Source organism: Rhinolophus sinicus, chromosome 1 (assembly GCF_057876585.1).
Source record: "Rhinolophus sinicus isolate RSI-liver-muscle chromosome 1, RSI-T2T, whole genome shotgun sequence".
In the NCBI taxonomy this organism is placed as follows: Eukaryota; Metazoa; Chordata; class Mammalia; order Chiroptera; family Rhinolophidae; genus Rhinolophus; species Rhinolophus sinicus.
Genome location: NC_142501.1, coordinates 86396558 through 86419188, shown reverse-complemented (window position 1 = coordinate 86419188; position 22631 = coordinate 86396558). Strand labels below are relative to the sequence as shown.

The window sequence follows — 22631 nt, the reverse complement described above, 5'->3', positions numbered from 1 at the left end:
GTTAGGTAAGATTTAAAGGTGAGATTCTTTATCTTGAGTAGCAGTTAGGTTGTGAAACTGATTTGAGTAATTTTCCCAGGGAAAGTTTTGCTCTCTTCCTTGCTTGATATTCTTTGGAGTGAAGTCATATATAGAGTTGGGGTCGAGATGGGATGTTGAGAATTTGGAAACTCTGACTCAGTATATCACCAGCTATCAGAAAGACTTGTTATTTATCTCTATATATTTGTTTTTTATATGCTGCTAGAGGTTTGTTGTGTTTCTGTTTTTCCTCTACTATTAGATTAATATTTTCAATCAAGTAGCTATTTCAAGACGTAGCTATTGGTTACTTGGGATTACAGCAGTACAATTATGATTCTCACATGTAGATTATTTAATTGTATTCAGTATACAAGTAGTGTGAAGTAGATAAATTATGTATTTCAAAGAAACTTCATGTTTTTAAAACTTCTATGATAGTGATATTTTCTTTCAAGATATAGTAAACAATAACTTTTTTGTTTTCTTGTTTTTGCCCAGTAAAGTGCTGTTCTTTCTTCAAAAGTTTGTATTTGATTCTTTGATAGCAGGTTGCAGAGATTCATGCTGCTTTTTATTGATCATCTAGTTGTTGATAGTATGAATCTTTTTCTATTACCAACACCAGGGTTGCCTACTTTGAATACCTCTTGGACTTATTTATGTCTGTTTACTAGGATTACTTATGGCAAATTTGTGAGAGTATTTCTGGTGATAGTAATAGGATTATTACAGATGTTGTCTGTTGAGGCAAATGTGAGGTGAATTGTTCTAGACCGTGGGTGCGCCTCTCAGTGCAGATGTCCAGCAGAAAAGCAGTATGCGTTGGTGAGTAAGAGACAGATTGCTTATGCTAAAATCCTTTTTCCATTTCTTAGCCATGTAACTTTGGGCAAGTTATTTAGACTCTACCTTGGCTCTCTCTTGTGTAAAGTGGGGATAATGGTATTAATAGTATGTACCATAAACGTTTTTTGACAGGGATTCTTGAGTCAGTCGTTGTGCTCTGACTTTTTGTCCAGTGTTTTACTAGATTTCCAATTCCTTTCAGGTGACTCCTATGTGTTAAGGAATGATAATATTAGATGATAAATGTTGAAGGGGGGAAAAAGACCTTTAACCGTACAAACTATATCTTTGGTGATGGAATATCACGTATTGGAAACAGATTGATAATGGTTGGCAGAGATGGTAGATGGATGGTGATTAGATAATGTGGACTGTGTTGGTCTTTTTAGCACCTCTCAAATCACTGTAGTTTAGCTGGTATAGTAAAGAGGGCAGTGCAGGAGGAATTAGGAGATGAGCATTTTAGTTCTGTTTTCTGATTTTTGTTCAATACAATCTTGAGAAATCCTTTAGCTGCTTTGAATCTCTTTTCATATATAGATATAACATTTGCCCTGCCTCTCACAGAGATGTCATTATGATTAAATAAGATATTCTGTGAAAGTGAGTGGAAACTATAAAGCACTGTATATAAATGTAAAATTTGTATTAACTTAAAAAGACTGAAAATGAGATAATGCATATAGAGATCTTGATACAGTATTAGGTACAATCACTTTTCAATAAAGGATAGCTAGCTCCTAGTAATGTTTGTTATTATTATTGAGAAAACATCTACTTTTCTCATGTGTAAGACTAGACCTGATTACTATTTAGGTTATTAAATAGTTTATGAATATATTGTTAACATCTGCTTTGATTTTTCCCCCCTCCTGTTTGTATTTCAGACTCCTGGGAGAGTTGGCTCTCAAGGTTCTGATTTGGATTCAGCAGCTCCTATAAACACAGTGGATGTCAATAATGAAAGCTCTTCAGAGGTATGAAAATAATAATTTGGTAATAAAATTCAACATTATTTCGGGAAAATAGTAAATATTTGGAGTAACGATTGGTAATTTAAACTTTAGTAGGAAAAGTTTTCATAAGTCTTACTAAGGCATGCAACTTTTGAATGATATATGTACATGCATGTTGGTGCTTAGTTGTGAGCATGAGAAAATGTATATTAAGGCTGAAAAATAATGTTGCTGATTTGTCTTTAATGCTAATGACATCTCAACCTAATGAAGCTTTAAAATCTGTTGATAAAGAATTCCCAGTTAATAAGTATCTATTTATGTGTTTGTAATATCACGGACTACTGAGCTAATGAAAGTTAGGTTATCTGTAAAGTTCATACATTAGTTGCTGTCTTCATTTATTACTTCATAAGAACTTTTATTTTATTTTTGATAGCTTATTAAAAATTAATGGAGAAAGTAAAAGAAGTCTAAAAAAGAAATAACTTAAATTTTTGAGAAATCAGCCTTTGTAGTTGCTTTATTATTATTATTTTAAACAAACAATATTTGCACGTTATAGAAAAAGGAGATAAGGAAAGAGAGAACATAAAATCACCCATAATACTGTCTCTAAGAGATCTACACACATTAGGCTCTGATAGTTTTTGTCAATTGGGCCTTTCTGGGTCCAACACTACTGTGTTTCCCTGAAAATAAGACCTAGCCGGACCATCAGGTCTAATGCATCTTTTGGAGCAAAAATTAGTATAAGACCCAGTCTTACTTTAATATAAGACCGGGTCTTTATAATGTAACATGATATAATATAATATAATATAATATAATATAATATAATATAATATAATATAATATATAATACAATACTGGATCTTATATAATATAGTATAACACAATACAAAACCAGGTCTTATATTAATTTTTGCTCCAAAAGATGCTTTAGAGCTGATGGTCTGGCTAGGTCTTATTTTCAGGGAAACACTGTACCACCTACTGAGTCCCCTTGTCTTTGTTCTTCCTTTCCCCACCTCTTGGTTGATGAGTCTCTCTCTCCTGTGTATTTCTGGGTATATTTCTCTTTCTAACCATTCGTCTCTTTTTTTTCTTTCTTTGTGACTACTTGTCTCTTCATCCGTCTGTCTTCATGTATATGTATATTAACCATAATAAAATTTTACAACATTGTGAGAGTGAGAAAAAAAGTATCAGATGACCTTTATTAAGAACAAATTTAAGGAAATGTCTTTAAGAAAAATATTCCAAATTGTGTTCATGATATGATGAGCTCAGAATGGTCACCTGTAACTGTGGAAAGATATCTATTAATAATTGTTGATCTGTCAGACCAAAAAAAAAAAAAATCTACAATGGGTAGTGAATAGTGGTAATCCTGCTGTATTTTCTTATTAGGGACATTTTTCTATTCTCTGAGATGGTTGTAGTCTCTTCTCTATCCTCACATCTCCCGTATGTCTTATGTTATTCCCACTTCCCCTCAGTCACCTTCTGTGTCATTGAGAAAATAGGAACCATAGATGAATGTTCTCATTTCATCACCAAAGCTATTCTTTCATCTGTGTTCTCTTTCTTACTTTAGTAAATGGAAGACAGGTCCCTTTTCCTATCATATTTCAATCCTTTTTCTGGTACTCTGGATTCCATTCACTCTCATATTCTCAGTTTATTATCTTTCCCTCCTGCCATTTTAGTTTTTACCTATGTCATGAATTATTCCCATCAGCATGTAAATACTACTTTAGAGGTGCCACTAACCTAGGACTTAAATTAAGTTCTGTGCTTAAAATTCTTCAGACTACATGATAACATAAATACCAGCTACTAACCTAATTGAGGGCTATTGGTGATTATGAATCCTCAGGGGAAATTGTTTTTTCCATATGCCCAGTGCTAAGGTCCACACTTGTCAGGTCTCAGTCTCTCTCTCTCTCTCTCTCTCTCTCTCTCTCTCTCTCTCTCTCTCTCTCTCTCTCTGTCTCTCCTCTCTCTCTGGTTTGTTTCCCTTTTACCCTGAGGTTGGCTTCCCACTTTGAACAAACTCTAGGTTTTAACATTGTGCCCTTTGCAGCCATCTAAATGGAATTTGAAATATCATGGTCTCCAAGATTTTAAAGAAATAGCCAGAAATAAAGCAATAGCTTGCTTTGGTGCTCATTTATGTCATGTTTTATATTTTATTATATATGTTATATAACATTATATCTATACTATATAACATTATATATGTGTATATGTATACACTTATATGTACACACACACGTATGTAGTATTGTCTTAGTATGTGTTATTACCACAAAGGTACTGTAGACTGACTTACACAACAGACATTTATTTCTCATAGTTCTGGAGTCTGGGAAGTCCAAGATCACGGCTCCAGCCGATTTTGTGTCTGGTGAGAGCCTGCTTCCAGGTTCATAGATGGCTGTCTCACATGGCAGAAGGAGTGACAAAGCTCTTGGGTTTCTTTTATGAGGGCACTAGGCCCATTCATGAGGGCTCCATCCTCATGGTCTATATTACCTCCTAATACCATCATGGGTTAGGATTTCAACATATGAATTTTGGGATACACAAACATTCAGTCCGTAACTAATACATCAAATTTATAGTACAGAATGTAATAAGTGATAGTTTATATTATTTATTTGTTATCAAGACAGTTGTGCAGACTATTTAGTATACTGTATTGCCAGAAGGAAATTTCTTTGTTCACGCTTTGTCCCTTTCCAATTTGGCTTCCGTCTTTCGTATGCACTGAAACTATTCACTAATGACCTACATAATAACAAATCCGATTTTTATTTTCCTGGTCCTTTGGCTAGAGAGAGCTGGCTTTTCTTTGGTCTTTATTTTTGGTAAGTGCCCACTGAAGTTTCATGTTGCCAGCTTCTCCAGCACCTAGTCTGGAATATATAAGGCAAAAATAAAACCCAGAGTACTCACCACTGTGTCATTGCTTGGGCCCTGAAATCCTTAGCTTTCCTTAGCTCTTTTTACCTTTCAGTCTTCTGATGTTTGTTTTACATGTAATGTCTAGGTATTTTAGCTTTACTCAGCAGGAGGAATAGGGAATAGTGCATCTATTCCGTTTTGTCTGGAACTGGAAATCTGCCCTTTTAAGAAGTTGGATTTATTTATCTTTTTATTATTAAATTGTAAGTTCTTTATTCTGGGTATAAGTCATTTGTTGGTATTTTGACTGCCTACTATTCATTCACCCCATTGGTGAGGGTTATGGGGATGGCTGCACACATACCCTTTTCCCCCGAAAATAAGACCTAACTAGATCATCAGCTCTAATGTGTCTTTTGGAACAAAAATTAATATAAGACCTGGTATTAAATTATATGACACGATATAATCCGATACTACACTACACTACACTACACTACATTACACTACACTACACTACATTACATTATATTATATTTTACCCGGTCTTGTAGTAAAATAAGACCGGGTCTTATATTAATTTTTTGCTCCAAAAGACGCATTAGAGCTGATGGTCCGGCTAGGTCTTATTATCAGGGAAACACGGTAGTTAACCGGACACTGGGCATGTGAGCTCAAGAGCAGTTTATTAGTCACATGTGCTCACAGGCCGAGGGAGGAGGACATTGTGTGCCATGCAGGGCCACATGAGGATTGCACTTGGAACAAAATGAACAAGCAGTGGCTGTGAGAGGCAAGCTTCATAGTGTCAAGAGAGTAAGGTGCCCCATGGTTTCTATAAGAGGATGTGATTGACTTGTTTGAATAATTCTGTGGGCTGGTGGGGAACTGAAACCCACTACTCAGGGATAAGCAGGCCCTTTGCCTGTTTCTTCTGAAAAGGAGGGTTATTTGACTAGAGGACCTTATCTGCAGGGGCAGAGTGGGGACAGGAACTTGCAGTTACTCCGTTTGAAACCTGCCAGTTTCACCACTTGGCAACGCAGCCCATAATACGGGGCCTTAATTTTAGGCCTTACACCACAGTCAGATCTATGTGATGTGGATATTTTCTTTGAGTTCATGGCTTACTTTTAATTTTGTTAATGGCGTTTTTGAAGAGAAGAAGTTTTTAATTTGGGGAAGTGCCATTTGTTAGCCTTTTCATTTATGATTAATAAATGAAACACATTATGGTCTAATGTGTTTTGGTTCTGTCTATGAATTATTTTGCTGACTCCAAGATTGCAAAGACTTTCTCCTACACTTTCCTCTGATTTAAAAAAAAATCATTTTAGGGTATAAATATAAGTCTGGGATTTATTTAAAATTCTTGTATATGGTATGAGATAGTGGTTGAGGCTCATTTTTTCCCACATGGATATGGAAACCACGTTTTTCCACATGGTTGTTTCAGTATGTTGAAAGTGTTATCTATTCCCATTGAATTACATTTTCACTGTTGTGAGAAATCAATTGACCTTATATGTGTGGCTGCGTTTCTTTGTTTATTCTGTTTCATTGATCTTTATTTATATTTGTTTATTTGTCAATCAGATAGTTTGTCTTCCAATTTTGTTCTTTTCTAATTTGTTTTTACTCTCACGTAACAGGTTCCTTGAATTTCTATATAAATTTGAGAAAAGTTGATAAGGGTTATATATAATCTACAGATTACTTTGGGGACTTAATCTTGAATCTTCTAATCCTTGCACACTGTATAATTCTATTTCTTTAATTTCACTTGGCCATGTTTTGTAGTTTTCAATGTAGAAGTCTTATACACCTTTTATTCAATTTATTTCTTGGTAATTTTTGTTTTTTCATGTTAGTGTAAATGGTATTGCTTCTAATTTTACTTTCCATATGTTGGTTTCTATGATATAGAAGTACAATTGACTTTTGTATGCCTATGTTTTATTTTACAACTTGGCTAAATTAGTTTATTCATTCCAACAGGTTTCTTTTTCTGGGGGGCGGATATATTAGGGTTCTCTAAAGAGAAACAGAACTAATAGGTTCATATATATGTGTGTTCTCACCATCATAGCATAATGGACAGAGCACAGTAATCACACTCACTAAAAAGTTTTTGAATGAACAATTGAATGATTTTATGTGGAAACTTACAGTGAAGAAACCAGAGTAAAGTGAAAGGCATAAATCTGTCACAGCAAAAAGATGCAGTATTGCCTTCTTTTATTCTGTAGTTCTAGCACTGGGACTGTGGATGCCTGAAGGACATTCCTTTCATCATTAAAAAAAAACCACACATTGAATTCATGTTCCTCACTTTCATCCCCTGGCTAATCTCCTTTAAGGGTTGTTAACAAAAGGAATAACGATATTAATGACAGCCAACATATTTTGTATATTTTCTTTGTTTGTACCAGGTGCTATGATAAGCACTTCACATGTATTATCTCGTTTAATTCTCATGAGATCCATCTGAAGGAGTCGTTATTGTTATCTCATTGAACAGCTGAGGAAATTGAAGGTCATAAAAGCTACTAAGAGGAGTGTGAATCTACATTCAAATCCAAGCCTAGCTCTTAACTGCTACCCTATTTTCCCTCCCTTTGGAACTTTCTTTGCAGTCTTCCTTTCCTTCCTGACTATTGTTCTAAGTGACATTGGTGACTCAGAGAATATCCTAGCCTCCCAGTTCTTAATGTTATCAACGCCAGTGGTCTTTAGTACCTCTTTCCTAGCTCTCGAGCTGTGGCAGTACCTTCTACCTTACTATTAGGCAGAATAATTTCACCTGAAATGTTAAAACCGTATCTCCCATATCTTCCCATAAGTGTTTATCCCTTCAAAAACTTTATCATATTTTTGCTACTTAACTGTGGCCTTGCTGAGTATTTCAGGTTTTTATTTCCTATCTTTTCTTCTAGTCTTTCAACCTTTCCAGGCTTCATTTTCTTTCCTTTCTAACCACACATTTAATGTCACTCTTGTTATTGGTGAACACTTACAATGTCTCAGACACTGTACTAAATAAGCATTTTACCTACTACACAATAACTCTAGGAGAATAGGTGCTAATATCAACCCCATTCTATAGATGAGGAAACTGATATTTAGCAAGCAAAGTGATTTCTTTAAGTTCATAGCATAGGTCGAGATTCAAATATGCATCTATTTTTGACACCAAAACTCATGACACTGTAACTTTTATAACCTATTTTCTGTCACCATTGTCTTCATTTTGTTTATTTTTCCCGATACTGTTAATTCCTCTGTTATCTTGTCCTTCTACTGTTTCTCTCTAACAAAACCCCAAACCCTAGATCACTGTAACAGCCCACATTTTAAAATAATGCTATTGTTAGGTATAGAGAATTTGGGAGATTGTTTTAAGATGATATTATTTGGCTCAGAAAAGTAGAAAGAAGGGTCACCTACTGGGAATTATGGGTGTGGGCAAGAATGGCATCTCAGGCTAGTGAAGTATTGTGAAAAATAAAAATTGCTTTCATTATAAGAAATTTTATTTAGAATATTATATCACATAAAGGTATTTGTTAAACCTACTAATCATTTCTTGATCTAAAATAAAAGCTAACTTGCTAATATTAATAATAACTCTCAGATAAGTAAGGATAAAGTGTCATAAACAAAAATAATAATAATAATCCAACTAAAGCAACTGATTACTATAATTAAAAAAAATGAACCAATGGGAATTCACAGCATGAAAACTAATTTTAGAAGTCCTACTTTGGATAGATCTTTCACCTTTTGTACAGTTGCTACCTGAATTATTTCCTTTATATATCTAAAAGAGACATACTAATTATTTTCCTTATGTCTATTTTCATTGTCTGTATTTTGTCTTATAAATAACTTTTTATGTACATCCTCCTAAAAGTTGTTATTTCACAGGGTTTCATCTGTCCATTATGTATGAAAAGATGTATAACTCCTATTGATTTGTCGGAGCATTACCAGAAAGTGCACGCTGAAAATGAAACAAGAGGACAGGAACTTCTTAATAACGCCAGTGTTACTGTGGGTCCTGTATATTTTGTTTTAGCAGCTTGGTTATGGGTTGCTTAAAATAGCTCTATTTTTCCTTGCTTTGGTGTTGCTTACCTTTTCATGCTACAAGGGAATATGGATTGCTTTAATTATGCATGCTTTAAGGAAAGTTCAAAAAGGAGAAGAAGCTCTTTGGAAGTCGGCTTGGTTTCTCTTACTGTTTGCAGCTGTCTTTTTGAGAATCTGTAAACAAATATAAAAGTTTAAGTTAATATCTTTGCATAAATTTTGTCATGAAATTTATAATATAATGTGAATGATATGTTATTTCAACATTTGTAAGTTATATCTTTATTACATAGGTAATGTTTTACTAATGAATGCATTAAAATGCTTTAGTTTAAAATGCTTTACTTTACATAGAAAGAGGACTTTACATGTGAACTCTTACTGTCTTTATTTGGGAAAATATACGGCATTAAAACCTGGATCTCCCTCCGTCTCAATCTTTGTTTTGACTCCCCAGACCTGAGGGAGGTGACAGAATGACACACATTCATCATTGTTCTCAGTTGAGGAGAACTCTGGAAAACTTTCACTGGGGAACAGATAAACCAGACATTCTCTAGGGTGATGGGGAAAATGGTGTATGTAGGAATACATCAGTGAAACTAGCTGGAGCACTACGAGCAAAGATAGAGGCATGAAAGATTCTTGGAACTCTGCTTGCATTTTACCAGTCGTCTTCCTTCCAAAACATGTGGGTCAACTTTTCTTCTTTATGGGTTAGCCAAAATCAAAAGTGATAATCTCACCTACAAGTCACTTAAATAAGAACTTCCCTTTTAATTCAAGAGACATTTGGTACAACTGGAATACCGTAAGTATCAAGTTAACGCAAGTTCTTAGCTGTAGTGGATCCCAGAAAGGATTACAGATAACTGAAATCTAAAAGGAAGGAATTTATTGTTTTTAATCTTAAGTAAACTGTGTGTGTGTGGGGGGGGGGAGGAGGGAGGTTAGGTTTTTTTTGTTTTTTGGAAGTTTGTGAGAAATTTGGAATGATTAAGGGAAATAAATGTAGCTGGCTATTTTTAGTGTTTTACTGTTTGCTCACAGTACTTTTGTGGAAGTTATTTATCCAGCACTTCAATCCCCTTGAAGAACATTTAGAAACAATAGAGGCATAATTTCTTAATGTCCAGAATTAGTATCACAAAGTCCTTGAAATAAAGATCCTGCACTTTATTCATGGAACATCACTCCGGCTTTTATTCTGAGCTTATTTTACTTTTATTTTAAATGAGTGATGTGGTTTTAATAAACTTTCCCCTAATATACCCTTCCTATCGATAGCAGGCTAATATTGCTGGAAATACAAGGTGTGATAAAAAAATATGGTGAATGCTGCTGCTCGTAACATCAAGGTGATATCAATTGTGTTTTTTGACCTTGATGGAATTGTGCGAGCTGAGTTTGTACTCAGGAACACTACGGTGAACTCTGAATATTATAAGGGCTTATTAGAGCACTTAAGAAATGATGTGCGTAGAGAATGGCCTGAGAAATGGGCAAAGAGTTTCATCCTCCATCATGACAATGCTCCCTGTCACAAATAGCTTCTGGTATGGTAATTTCTGTCAAATAAAAACATTACAGTGTGTCCTCATCCACCTTATCCACCACATTTGGCACCATGCGACTTCTGGCTTTTCCCCAAAGTCAAAATGATTCAGGACATCAAGGCAGCCACAGCAGCACAGCTAAAGACACTCATGAAAGAGGACTTCCAGAAGTGCTTCAGAAAGTGGCAAGAATGATGGGATAAGTGTGTTTGAAATGAGGGGGAGCATTTTGAGGGGGATTAATGGCAATGTGTCTTTTACTGTAATAAATATTTTTAAATTTAAACATTCACCATATTTTTTGATCACACCTCGTAGCATGCAAATAATTCTTAGAAATCATTGTTGAATGACAAAACAGGGTGTAGGAAAAACTATAAAATGTGGGTACAGGAATTAAAGAGGCTTGCCAGAATTAATAGAGTGGATGATACCCAAATCAGTGATTAATATTTATGCCTCTGAGACATCAAGCAAAGGGTTAGTATCATCTATATAAGAAGGTGAGAAAATTTTTACATTTTAGAAAATTTCATTTTTATTACTGATGTCTCAAAATTGGAGTTTTATTTTAACGTGCAAGCTCTAATCACATGGAAAACTCACTTAGGGAAATTTTTACAACTACATATTACTGCATTTCTAAAATTTCTCTTTAGGGATGGATGAATCAGGTCTTTCTAGACCATTAACCTGGTAATATTTAGAAACTTTAAGATTGTATGGCATACCTTAATGTGATCATAAGCTTTCTGGCATCCCTAGGTACCTAGAGCGAAAACTTGGAAGTAGGTAAAATAGTCAAAAAGCCAAAGTTGTGAAAAGTAAATAATGTCATCGGGATGTGGAGTCCTCTGAACGCTATAATTTGCCTTCCATGTATTAGCAGAAGTTGAGACACAACAGACTGAATGTTCTAGGAGTTCATGTATGGTTGCACTAAAAGCATGTCAAATAGTGTGGTATAACCATTACTAAACAGAAGTTATTAGAATGCCAAATTAAGCATAATGTAGAGCCATTATGAAAAATGATGGTAGGTAAGAGGTGGTTTTGAAGAAAGAACATAACACAGACTGGGAACATTCATTCATTCAGAAGACAGTGCTAAGTACCAAATACCTCTGCAGCCTTGTGACATGATTCTGATATCCAGAGGCACATCCTCCGTACAACTGCCTTTGCTCATTTCAGGAATTTCGTATGGGGTCACTGCATTCATTCACATGTGGCCCTGCCCTCATCCTGGCTCTGTGACCACAGCACATCTCTGTATCCCACATACAGCACAACTGTGTTTCATACCTCTTCCTAATTCTTTGTTCATACTCCTCCATTTGTTTTAGAATGCCTTTCTTTTACTTCTCACAAGTAATCGTCCGCTCATTCCAATGTCTAGAATACATTACACGTGTATGTATGTGTGTCTGTGTATTTTTTGTAAAGCATTAATTGTTGCCACAGGCAGAGTTGGGTACCTCTTCTCCTGTGTTTCTATAGTTCTTTACTTATACTTGTGTTGAGACATTGTCTAGTAATGTATGTCTACATATCGGCATTGCCAGTAATCAGTGAGCCTTGATTCTGCCACATAATGTGCATAAATGATAAACGAGGATATGCTATTTGCATAGAACCCAACAAAGGAGCAGAATTCTTATTTATTTATTTTCAGTTTTTACATGTTCAGAGCACTTTATTGCTTAGCTCAGTCTTTCCCTGGAAAGGTTTGATAATCTGCAAGCTGTTAAAACTCTTCTGTTTTTTTCACCAAATTCTGTAGTGCCGGGTCCATTAATAATTCATGAAATAAATACACAATGAAGAAAATAGATGGTATGTTAAAATTCTGTGTTAGTCATTAGGGAAACAAATGAAAAGCTCCAGTGTATTGTGTATTATAATGGACGTAGAAACTTGACAAGCTAATGAGGCTAGTCCTAGAGATAAGCAGTATATGCAAAGGCACAGAAATGTGAGGTATTATGGTTTAGGGAAACATAGGTGCATGTTGTATATGGAGAGTGAAGTGTCAAGAGATCATTGGGAGAATAGTCATGCAGGACTGTGTATGCCGTAACCATATAATAATTCTGGGATTATTTCTAAGTTTTTTATGTTTTATGGCACTGTATATTAATTTTAGGCTTTTACAAAAGTGTTAATCTTAAGTTAGCAAGGAAATTTACTTCTCAACCATTGTAAATACTCTGTGATAATTATGAGTTATATAGTATATTACCTTTTTCCTCAGTGATCAGAATCCTATGAAGTAGGTTGGATTATTTTACTAATGGGCTTATCTAGAGAGAGGGAGGCTCTGATGGCAAATCTTCTCAACTCGTCCCCTAGATTAGAATGAACTTCTGAGATTAGAATTGTATACTAGAGCCATTAATTTTATTCAACCTAAAAGATGGTTGTAAGGGTTTTCTTCATCTTTTATAAACTCCATGCTGAATAGACTGTGATGAACCTTTGTACAATACCAGAATTTGGGATTCATACCATAAATTATAATTTACTTAATGGCATCATTAAGTGAATAAGACACTTGACCGTATTTCATAATATGCAAATTATTATTTTGTAATATTAAGTACAATTTTGAAACCTTTTTCTCTGTTTTCCTCCCTATAGGGTTTCATATGTCCCCAGTGTATGAAATCTCTTGGATCTGCTGATGAACTTTTCAAACACTATGAGGCCGTTCATGATGCTGGTAATGATTCGAGTCATGGAGGAGAGGCTCACCTTGCTCTGAAGCGGTACAGTATAACAGTTTTGAACTGTAATGTTGTTATGAATCTATGTAATATTGTTTAGTCATGAATAGTTTGGGAAAATAGTAGTATTTTTATATTACTTAATTTAAATCTGTCCTCATTTAGCATGACCTTCCTCCTTTTTCGTTATAATCTATTTTGTCCTTGACTAGCAACTATCTGTGCCAGTATCTACAATATGGTCCAGAAGTTATGTTTTCAATGAAGATTGTGAGTTATCAAAAGGTTGACTTATATTTAGTATATTCTGTTTAATAAAGAATTATATTCTTTGTTTAGAAGATTTTACAGTGAGTTGTTAAAATAATTCAGTCAAGAATTAAAATTTAACAATTATTTAAAAAATTTTTCTTTTATAATCACCAATATACCAAGAAGCGCACATACACATTCTGCTTCTTGGCAATTTTGTCTGATCATTTTAAGAATTAAATTAAACTAAAATACAATTACTTAGAACAGCATGCAACAATATAACTTTGCTTTGCTTTTGTAATTGGTGAGAACCCCCAATATGACATTCTGAGCTAAAGTATGAGGTAAGATGCCTTGGGGTCTTAAAGGGAAGGAAGGTCATTCACAGGATTTTACTATTCGTAAAATTTTTTTTCATGCTTTACTTAAAAAAAAAAAAAAAAAAGCCTGTTTGGTTAATCTACTATAATACAAAGAACACCACATAAAGAAAAATACATTGTGATCACATAACTGTAGTGTTTATGTGTGAGTTAATAATTTTGGGTACAATCTTTTTGGCATTTGTTAAGAAATAAATATAAAATATGTACTGAAAGCACATTATAAATGTTTTTATATTTAATATCAATATAACAGTTGCTTTTTCAGCTATGAATTAGATGGTGCCCAATATATGAACTTTCAACATAAAATCATCCACAGTGTATCCTTGTTTTTGCTTAACTTTTCATTTAATGTTTAACTCACCAAGGTCTTGCTTTTGACCTGCCATTATCCTGAAACTGCTTCTTCAAAGATCAAGAGTAACCTGGATCATTTTCAGTTCTTATTGTGTGGGAGGAAGAAATTTTCCTTTACCCTCCTAGGTTCTTTCTTTGGTCTAATAATTAAGTCAACATGAGACAGATTGACAGGAGAAAACTAAAATATAAATATACAGTCACTAGCCATTATTTGTTAAGAGACCAGGTTGTTAATTAAAGAACACTAACTATTAATTCTCTCCCCACCCCACCATATATATTTAGAGATGATATAACACTACTTAGACAAGAGGTCCAAGATCTGCAGGCTTCACTTAAGGTAAGGATAAAAACAATTTATTTGTTTATTTTCAGTGTTTCAGGTAATATATTTTCTGAACTTTGCTAATTAAAAATCTTTTTTTTTTCCCTTTAGGAAGAAAAATGGTACTCAGAAGAATTAAAGAAAGAATTAGAAAAATTTCAAGGGCTGCAGCATCAAGTAATTGTTTTTAAATACTTGAATTGTGTTTATTAGTTGTTTATTTTCATTGTTGAAAACTAAGCATAACAATGTTTTTTGTAAGCAGGTGGCCTGATATAAATAACTTACTAATTTGTTTCCTGTGTTGAATAGCCTACAGTGTATATATCCTTTGTAATTCTAATGAAGGCAAACAAATATATGGGAATCTAAAATGTAACTTCTTAAAGGTGCTCCATTAAAAATCAGTTACCTGTGGATTGTTTTTTTATACCAGGCTACATTATTTTATTCTAACAATGTATGTAAATAGTTAAAAAATATAGATTCAAACACAATAGTGAAACTCTTCAAAGCATTCGTGGTTATGACAAGTTGGAAGTGACTAAAATTTGTAGGGAAAGAACATTATTAACTATTATGAACTATTATAGTGGAAATTGTTTGAAAACAAGGGAGAACTGTTTTATTAATAATGTTAGGTTTTAAAAAACAATAAAAATGTGTGCATACACAAATATATATATACATATATATGTGTGTGTGTATGTATGTACACACACACATGTATATATATATATATATAGACACACACACACACACACACACACTATATGACTTTACATAGAAATAATACATAGAAAAAAACAAGAAAACCACTGTGGTATCAAAAATGGTTATGTCTGACTGAGATTCTTTTGATATCTTAGATTCTTTTTAGTTTATTTTCTAAGTGAATATTTTAACTGATTTTGAATTTTCTTCTAAAAAAGTCTTTTTGCCTTTTAGTTTTTTCACCAAAAATTGTCCTTTGGACTAGAAAAGACAAAAACAAGTAAATGGATAACAAGCTATCAGTCTTATTACTACTTAGCTTCTATAACTGGGTTTGCATTAAAGAGGTTTTTAGTAATTTAAAATATTTATAGGTATTTTACTCACTTTTTACACAGATGTTATTAACAACCAATCACACATGGGCTGAATTATCTTCTGTACCTGAAAACAGAGAGGGAGTTGCTCACTACATTTGAGATGACTATTTCACATTTAATAAATTACACATATTCTCCATAGTGCAAGGTGTAAATTGATTTGTTAGGAGATTTACATTTGGGAGAAAGTGTGTTTGAAATATTGATGATTCTTAGCAATCAGTGTGTCCAAATCCAGTGTATAGGAAAATAAAGTCAGATATACTATGAGATACTTTATTAAACTCCAGGAGATATGTATAATTCTTTAGAATATGAACATAATGATGAGACAGTATATTATTTTGTTCCTAATACATGTTATGAATTAAACCTTATGGAATGTGTTCTTTGTTTCTGCTTCTTTTAATGATGATTTATAGTCATGAATTAAAAATTTATGCTCTTAAAGCCAAATTCTTTACTAGTGATGGTTCCATGCCATATTTATCTTCTGTAAATTTTCAGATATTATAGGATTAAATCTTGCCTGCTGATTTAAGTATTTCCTTTAGAATCTGTATTTATAATTATAATAATTTATATTTATTACTGAATTTATAAAATACCATCTATTGCAAGATACAGTAATTTGTTATATGTTAACACAAAAAACATTCTTAGAACCCAGTAAACTGCTGTTAAATTACTATGCCAGTCTGCCTAGTATTACCTTAGAGACCTGGAAGAATGTGAGTAGGGCAAAATTCAATTTTCATCAAAACCTTGCTACTTATCTGATAGAATGTAGCTTTCAGAGATTTTGTTGACATTGGCAATTATGACAGTATTGTCTTTTCCTCTTAATGCATTTGTTTATGTCTTTTTCTCATTGAGGAATCTAAACCTGATGGATTGGTGGTTGACTCATCAGCAGGTAATTTAAAGAGATATTTTTTTTTCATTTTTCTTTTTCTTCTTTCTTATCCTTTTTCACTTTTTCTTTTTTTCTTAAGCCTGGTATATGAATTTTGTTTTGTGGTTATCCTTTATGGCTCTAAAATAGCGAACAGTCAGATTCAATGTTTACAGTTCTTGTTACCTGTGAACTTCATAATTTAATCATCTTACTAAAATCTTAGTGTTTTCTTAGTTCATTATATTCTAAAGTTATGAATAAACTTCTGGAATATTGCATTAATATCATTGTTTAATGAAAAATTAAATCTATATCAAAGAATGATGTATTCTTTTTCTCTTGAAATAAGATGATGAAACTAGCATCTTTGTAACTGACTTCAACTGGAAGAATGCTCAATCAGTAATCAAAATTATATTTTGAGGTTAATTTCCCTCTGAATATGTTTTCTTAATGAGAATGAAATATTAGGAATTGATGGCATATTTTAATTGATTATTTTATTAAACCATTTCTAATTTCATTTCATGTTATATAACAAATTTTATCAGAGAAGCAGAATGTATTCTTTTTTGGTCAGTTGACAGATAGAATAAGAAAATAACTGTGAAATATGAAATAAAAATAATTTGTAAACAAATATTTATAGACTATTTGAGTGTGATGGTAAATATTCTTTTCATTTGTTTTAATGTTTGTAAATTATGACTTGCACCTTAAATGAAGCAGAAATGCTTAATTCTTGAAATGTGAAGATACTGTCCTTGTAATTTGTAATAGATATGTTGATTATCTTTAAATACTACAGTGATTATGATTTAAGTAATAACAATTTAGCAAGTGTAATTAACATTGTATTTGAATAAACACTGTATACTTTTTTGTAGAACTACAGTCTTTAGAACAACAGTTAGAAGAAGCCCAAACAGAAAATTTTAATATTAAGCAAATGAAAGACTTATTTGAACAGAAAGCAGCCCAACTTGCCACTGAAATTGCAGGTATATTGAATTTTTTAGCTAATACATCAGTCTCATTACCTTTTTGCCATTATATGTCCTAGAAATAAACATTGTATATTAATGATAAAGCATTTGTTATAGACTATGGTGGTGATTACTAGAATTTAATAATGGAATTGATATATAAATTATTTTGTTTGTCTTCCCACCACCTTCCTTCAAAGGACTGATTTTTCTCTGTAGAATTCTTCTTGAATTTTAGAGAAGATGAATTTTCTTTGGGGGCATCTTAAAGGTTAACAAGTAACATTTTGAAGATGTTAAATCAGGCAGTATAGATTTAACATTTGTTTATACTATCAGTTACATATATTATTTTTTAACTGTGCTTTAGGTAAAATATTATATGTGATTAAGTATATACTAAAATGGTATTTAGTATAATTTATATAGACAAAAACATTTGATTATTTTAAGTTCTTTATTTAATGTAATCAGAAGTATACTTTTGTATATATTTATGGTTATCTAAGAAATGTGACTTTGAATTAAGTTATATACAGATATGCACTACTATGTACAGGAATTTATAAAATCGTTCTTCCCTAGAGTTAATGTCATGAAACTAATACATATATAACTATCTTTAATTAGATATAAAGTCAAAATATGATGAAGAAAGGAGCCTTCGAGAAGCTGTTGAACAAAAAGTGACACATCTGACAGAGGAATTAAACAATGAAGCAACTACAATTCAAGATCTGACGACTGAACTGGTAATTTACAAACCATTTTATTAGCGTTTCTAAATTAAAAATGAAATACATGGTCTGATGAAAATTTTTTTAAAGTATAGCTTGAGAAAAATGGAGGCAATAAATTCTCTACAGTTCTACCACGTTTGTATATACTGTGTATGATTTTCTAAATCAAAATGGAATTTTATGATACATAATTTATTACCTTAACATTTTTGTTGTTTCCGTCTTAATATCATCTGTCTTTTCAGTAGTTTCCACATCTGCATCTCTGATCCTGATCTTCCCTTGCACTTCAGTTTTTTTAAATCCACCGACTTTTAGGATACTTCTGATTGCATTTCTAGCTTTCATTTCAAAGTCAACAAGTATAACATCAAGTCATCATATTTCCTCCGTAACTGTATTTTTGTTATTGGTACTGCACATGTTCAGCACTCTCCCCAGGCTTAACAACCTTGGATTTGTCCTTGACTCCTTTCTGCCCTATATTTAGCACTCAGTAAATACATAAATAAATGAATCATCTACATTCAACCTGCAACAAATCTAATTATGTTTATGTCAGCTCCTCCTTCATTTTTCTTACCAGTTTCCTAGGATAGAAAATGAAGGAAATCACATGGTTCTCTGCTTTTTCTGTCTGATTTATTTCGCTCAGCATTACACTCTCAAGATCCATCCATGTTGTCACAAATGTTCCTATATCATCTTTTCTTACCGCCAAATAGTATTCCATTGTGTATATATACCACAACTTCTTTATCCATTCATCTATCGAAGGACATTTTGGTTGTTTCCATGTCTTGGCCACCCATGTGATTTCACTGATATGTGGTATATAAACCAAAAGCAACAAAAGAACAAGACAAACAAATGAGAAACAGAAACTCATAGACACAGACAATGGTTTGGTGGTTGCCAGAGGGTAAGGGGGGTGGGGGGTGGGGGGTGGGAGATGAGGGTAAGGGGGATCGAATATATGGTGATGGAAGGAGAACTGACTCTGGGTGATGAACACACAATGGGATTCATAGATGATGTAATACAGAATTGTACACCTGAAATCTATGTAATTTTACTAACAATTGTCACCCCAATAAATTTAGTAAAATAAAATTTAAAAAAAAAAGAAAAAAAAAAAGAAAATGAAGGAATGTACCATTTATCAACTGATTGCATTTATCAACTGATTGTTATGACCGATGGGTGTAGTTTGTGAAGGAAAGGAAATTATATAAAGCACTAACCATAACTGTGAATTTGCTGTTTTGCACCTTGAGTGGTAATACTATTAAATATGAGCTAGAGTGGGAAGAAAACAGGGAGAAAAGAGAGGGTTTGGGTGGGGGAGAAATTCGTGTTTGATATTTGTCGTTCAATAATTGGTATTAAAGATTGTTTTTATTTTTATTTCTTTGTAGTGAAACCATTTAAAAATGTGTATCATTTTAGTTTTTCATTGTCATTTTTAATTAACATCTCTTGCTTCACAGCTTCAGAGACCTGGTATAGAAGATGTTGCTGTGCTAAAGAAAGAACTAGTCCAAGTTCAGACACTAATGGATAACATGACCTTGGAACGTGAGAGAGAATCTGAAAAACTAAAAGATGAGTGCAAAAAGTTACAAGCAGATTATGCTAACTCAGAGGTAATGAAGTTCAGTGTACTTAAATGTGATTGGTATTAACTTGTTTATACTGTTGAGAGAAGCCAGGATTTGAGATTTTTCTCAGTGACCTATCAAAAGAGTATTTGCTTTGAGTAGTGTTTGTATATAGTCAATATGGTCTGAGAGTCTTTTTTATCTTTGCTTTATGTAGAGAAGAATGTTTGCATAAAAGAGTATTCTTCTGTTTAATAAATGATGTATATTGTGTAGTGATGATATTTAAAGTTAAATGTGCTCCAGGTTAGTCAGTAAGTGGTAATTAAGTTTATTTCAATTAGGTGTAGGGGTAAAAGAAGCATCTCTTGTGAGAGCCACAATTCTTGCTAGATGGTGTAAGCGTGCATATTTCTTCATAAGTCAGCCATTCCATTGAGTTGATGTTTGTTTTCCTGTAATTTATGTGCACTGGTTCCAGTACTCCTCAGGAATTACACAGAATAAATTGTTCTTCTTTTTTACATGAGATATTTGAAGACCGTTCATATTTACTGAAGTTTTTTCTCTTTCAGGATAAACATTCTCTGTTCCTTTTACCATTTCTCACATGACATAACTGACCTGTAAATCTCTTATATAATTCTGGCAGCTCCTAGACAAGCTCTAGGACGTGTAATAAATATATTTGCATAAAAATGCTAGCCTTCATCCTTTGTACTGTATGATAGGAGATATTGTTGTGACTACTATTATTTGTAGTTCTTAAGCTCCCTTATGTGATGTGGATCTCTGTTTTTCATATTTCCAGTTTAAAAAGTAAAGTTATAGTGACCTTTCAATTTATTTTTAAGCTGGTGATCTAAAAGGTGCTCTATTCATGTTTAGTAATGTATTGATGAACTATGGAGTATAAATGTTATCGATAATCCATGTCATCCTTTTTTCACTTCTTCGTATATCTTATCAATGGTGGAAGTTTATGGGTATAACATGCGTAACATGTGAGTTTATGATGCTTAACACTTCAGTCTTTGAAGTTTATAAATTTTAGGTCCAGATTTCCCAAAAGTGATCTTTGTAGCCCCAAAACACCTAATCCCACAATTTTTCAAATAATTTGAGGGAGTTCACGAAGTTACTGAAGACTGTTAAAAGCTCCCAGTGTATAATCAAGGAGAGGCTGATTCAAAGAAGTCTCATGAGGAAATATCCCGTTTAGGTAATGCTGAAGTAGAAATACTTGAACCTGGGTGAATCCAGTCATTTACTTATGTCCTTCAATAAGAATTACTTTTGATTAAATCTGCCTGCTAGCATTTCTCAAATTAAAAAAATATATATACTCTTTTGATTAAAAATTCCTTTAATGTTATTTGAAATTTGAAAACAAATGCAATAGGGTGATTAAAATTGAATCACGGTCATGGTAGTTTTGGAATGTGTTTATTTTAAAGTGCAATCCTCTCTGACCTTTTCCAGTTGAGCATTTTATGGAGTTATACTTGTTATACAAGTAGAATTTTTTGAAGAGAAGAAATTTATATATTTACTTGTATTTTGGGAAAAATATATGTGGGAAGATATTTTTGAGTAATTTTTTATTTAAAAATTACTCTAAGTTTAATATGGAAGATTTTTATAAATTTATATTCTTATTGATGTAGATTAAAATATCTTTACATGTAATGAGAAGAGGTCATTTAAGATGAAAAAGATATAACTAGAGTTATAAAAGATTTGAAGTGAAAGGATTTAGCATCTTCCCACTTTGTCCTGTCAGAAGGAGTGATTGTAGGAAACAATGACTTTTTTTCCTCTAGAAAAGATCTTTTTAGGAAAGAAGAAAAACGGTTTAGAAATCTATTCTTTGCATCTTCTTTCAAGTTTTCATAAAATTTATCTTTTCAAGTGATTTGAAGTAAATTTTAAAATAAAGGGATTTATTCTTGCTGAAAATTGGTGATTTAATATATCATTATGTTTTTAGTAAAACATGGATAATATTTACTCCCTCCTTAGTTAATTCATAGATTTATATAGTCGTTGAAACTTCAGATTGTGTTGAAATATTTTGAACAACTTTAGGAAATCATAGCATAAGAGTCAGAGTAATATTATTAGAAACAAACTCTTACCTTTTGAGCACCACTGGTTTTGGATACTATTCTATGCATTTTAAATATGTGGTCACATTTGTTTCTTTTAGCCCTGTGAGTTAAGTACTATATTAAGTTTGTTTTATATGTAAGGAATCTGAGACTCAATGAAGTCAAAATAACTTGTTCGAGGTCGTGTACCTAATATAAAGAAGCTAGGATTATCCAAAGCTTGTTTTCTTTCTGTATCATATTATCTCCCATTTTAGTTGGCCTGATGATTTGTAAATTTGTGCTATTAATCTTGACGTAATACTTATTGTTATTACTTTTTATATCTTGCCGTATTGTATGTTGTAATATTTATGAGTTTAGCTTAAAGTAACTTCTGATTTGTCTCATACCATTTTTATATGTAAAAAAATTACTGTCTAAGTGCTCCATCTCATTTATTGTTTATGATTCCATTTGTTTTTAGCGTCTGCTTATTCTTTAAATAGATGGCAAGTATTTTATTAATTTATTAATACTCAATTCTATTTATTCTCAGTTAAGTGTGTTGGTAAATTATGGCACTTAAAAATTAACAGAAAAAAAGTTTATTTTATATATTACTACTTTACTGAGCCTAAATATTAGCATTAGAAACAAAACACACTAAAAGGAATTAAAGAAGGTAAAAAATGCAATGGTTTATTTGGTATTCCTTGTTGAGGCTGAAGATACATAATCTGGTGTACATTGTTAAATATGTCCTTATGTTTCATTACTTTC

General features: G+C 32.6%; 1 protein-coding gene and 1 pseudogene across 8 annotated transcripts in view; both read left to right on the top strand.

Moving 5' to 3' along the window:
- Positions 1-22631, top strand: part of EEA1 (early endosome antigen 1) — a 114384-nt gene that overhangs the window by 22706 nt on the left and 69047 nt on the right. For 4 of the 8 annotated variants that reach the window (XM_019710309.3, XM_019710307.3, XM_074325284.2 and 1 more), the window contains 9 exons: positions 1758-1847; positions 8667-8792; positions 13028-13155; positions 14400-14454; positions 14551-14616; positions 16410-16449; positions 17319-17432; positions 18048-18169; positions 19648-19803. In XM_019710309.3, the coding sequence (XP_019565868.3) occupies positions 1758-1847; positions 8667-8792; positions 13028-13155; positions 14400-14454; positions 14551-14616; positions 16410-16449; positions 17319-17432; positions 18048-18169; positions 19648-19803 (897 nt within the window). The remainder of the gene's footprint in view (positions 1-1757; positions 1848-8666; positions 8793-13027; positions 13156-14399; positions 14455-14550; positions 14617-16409; positions 16450-17318; positions 17433-18047; positions 18170-19647; positions 19804-22631) is intronic. The other 4 variants (XM_019710311.3, XM_019710310.3, XM_074325287.2 and 1 more) reach the window with 1 other exon arrangement.
- LOC148759105 (small nucleolar RNA SNORD36) lies at positions 16747-16813 on the top strand (annotated as a pseudogene).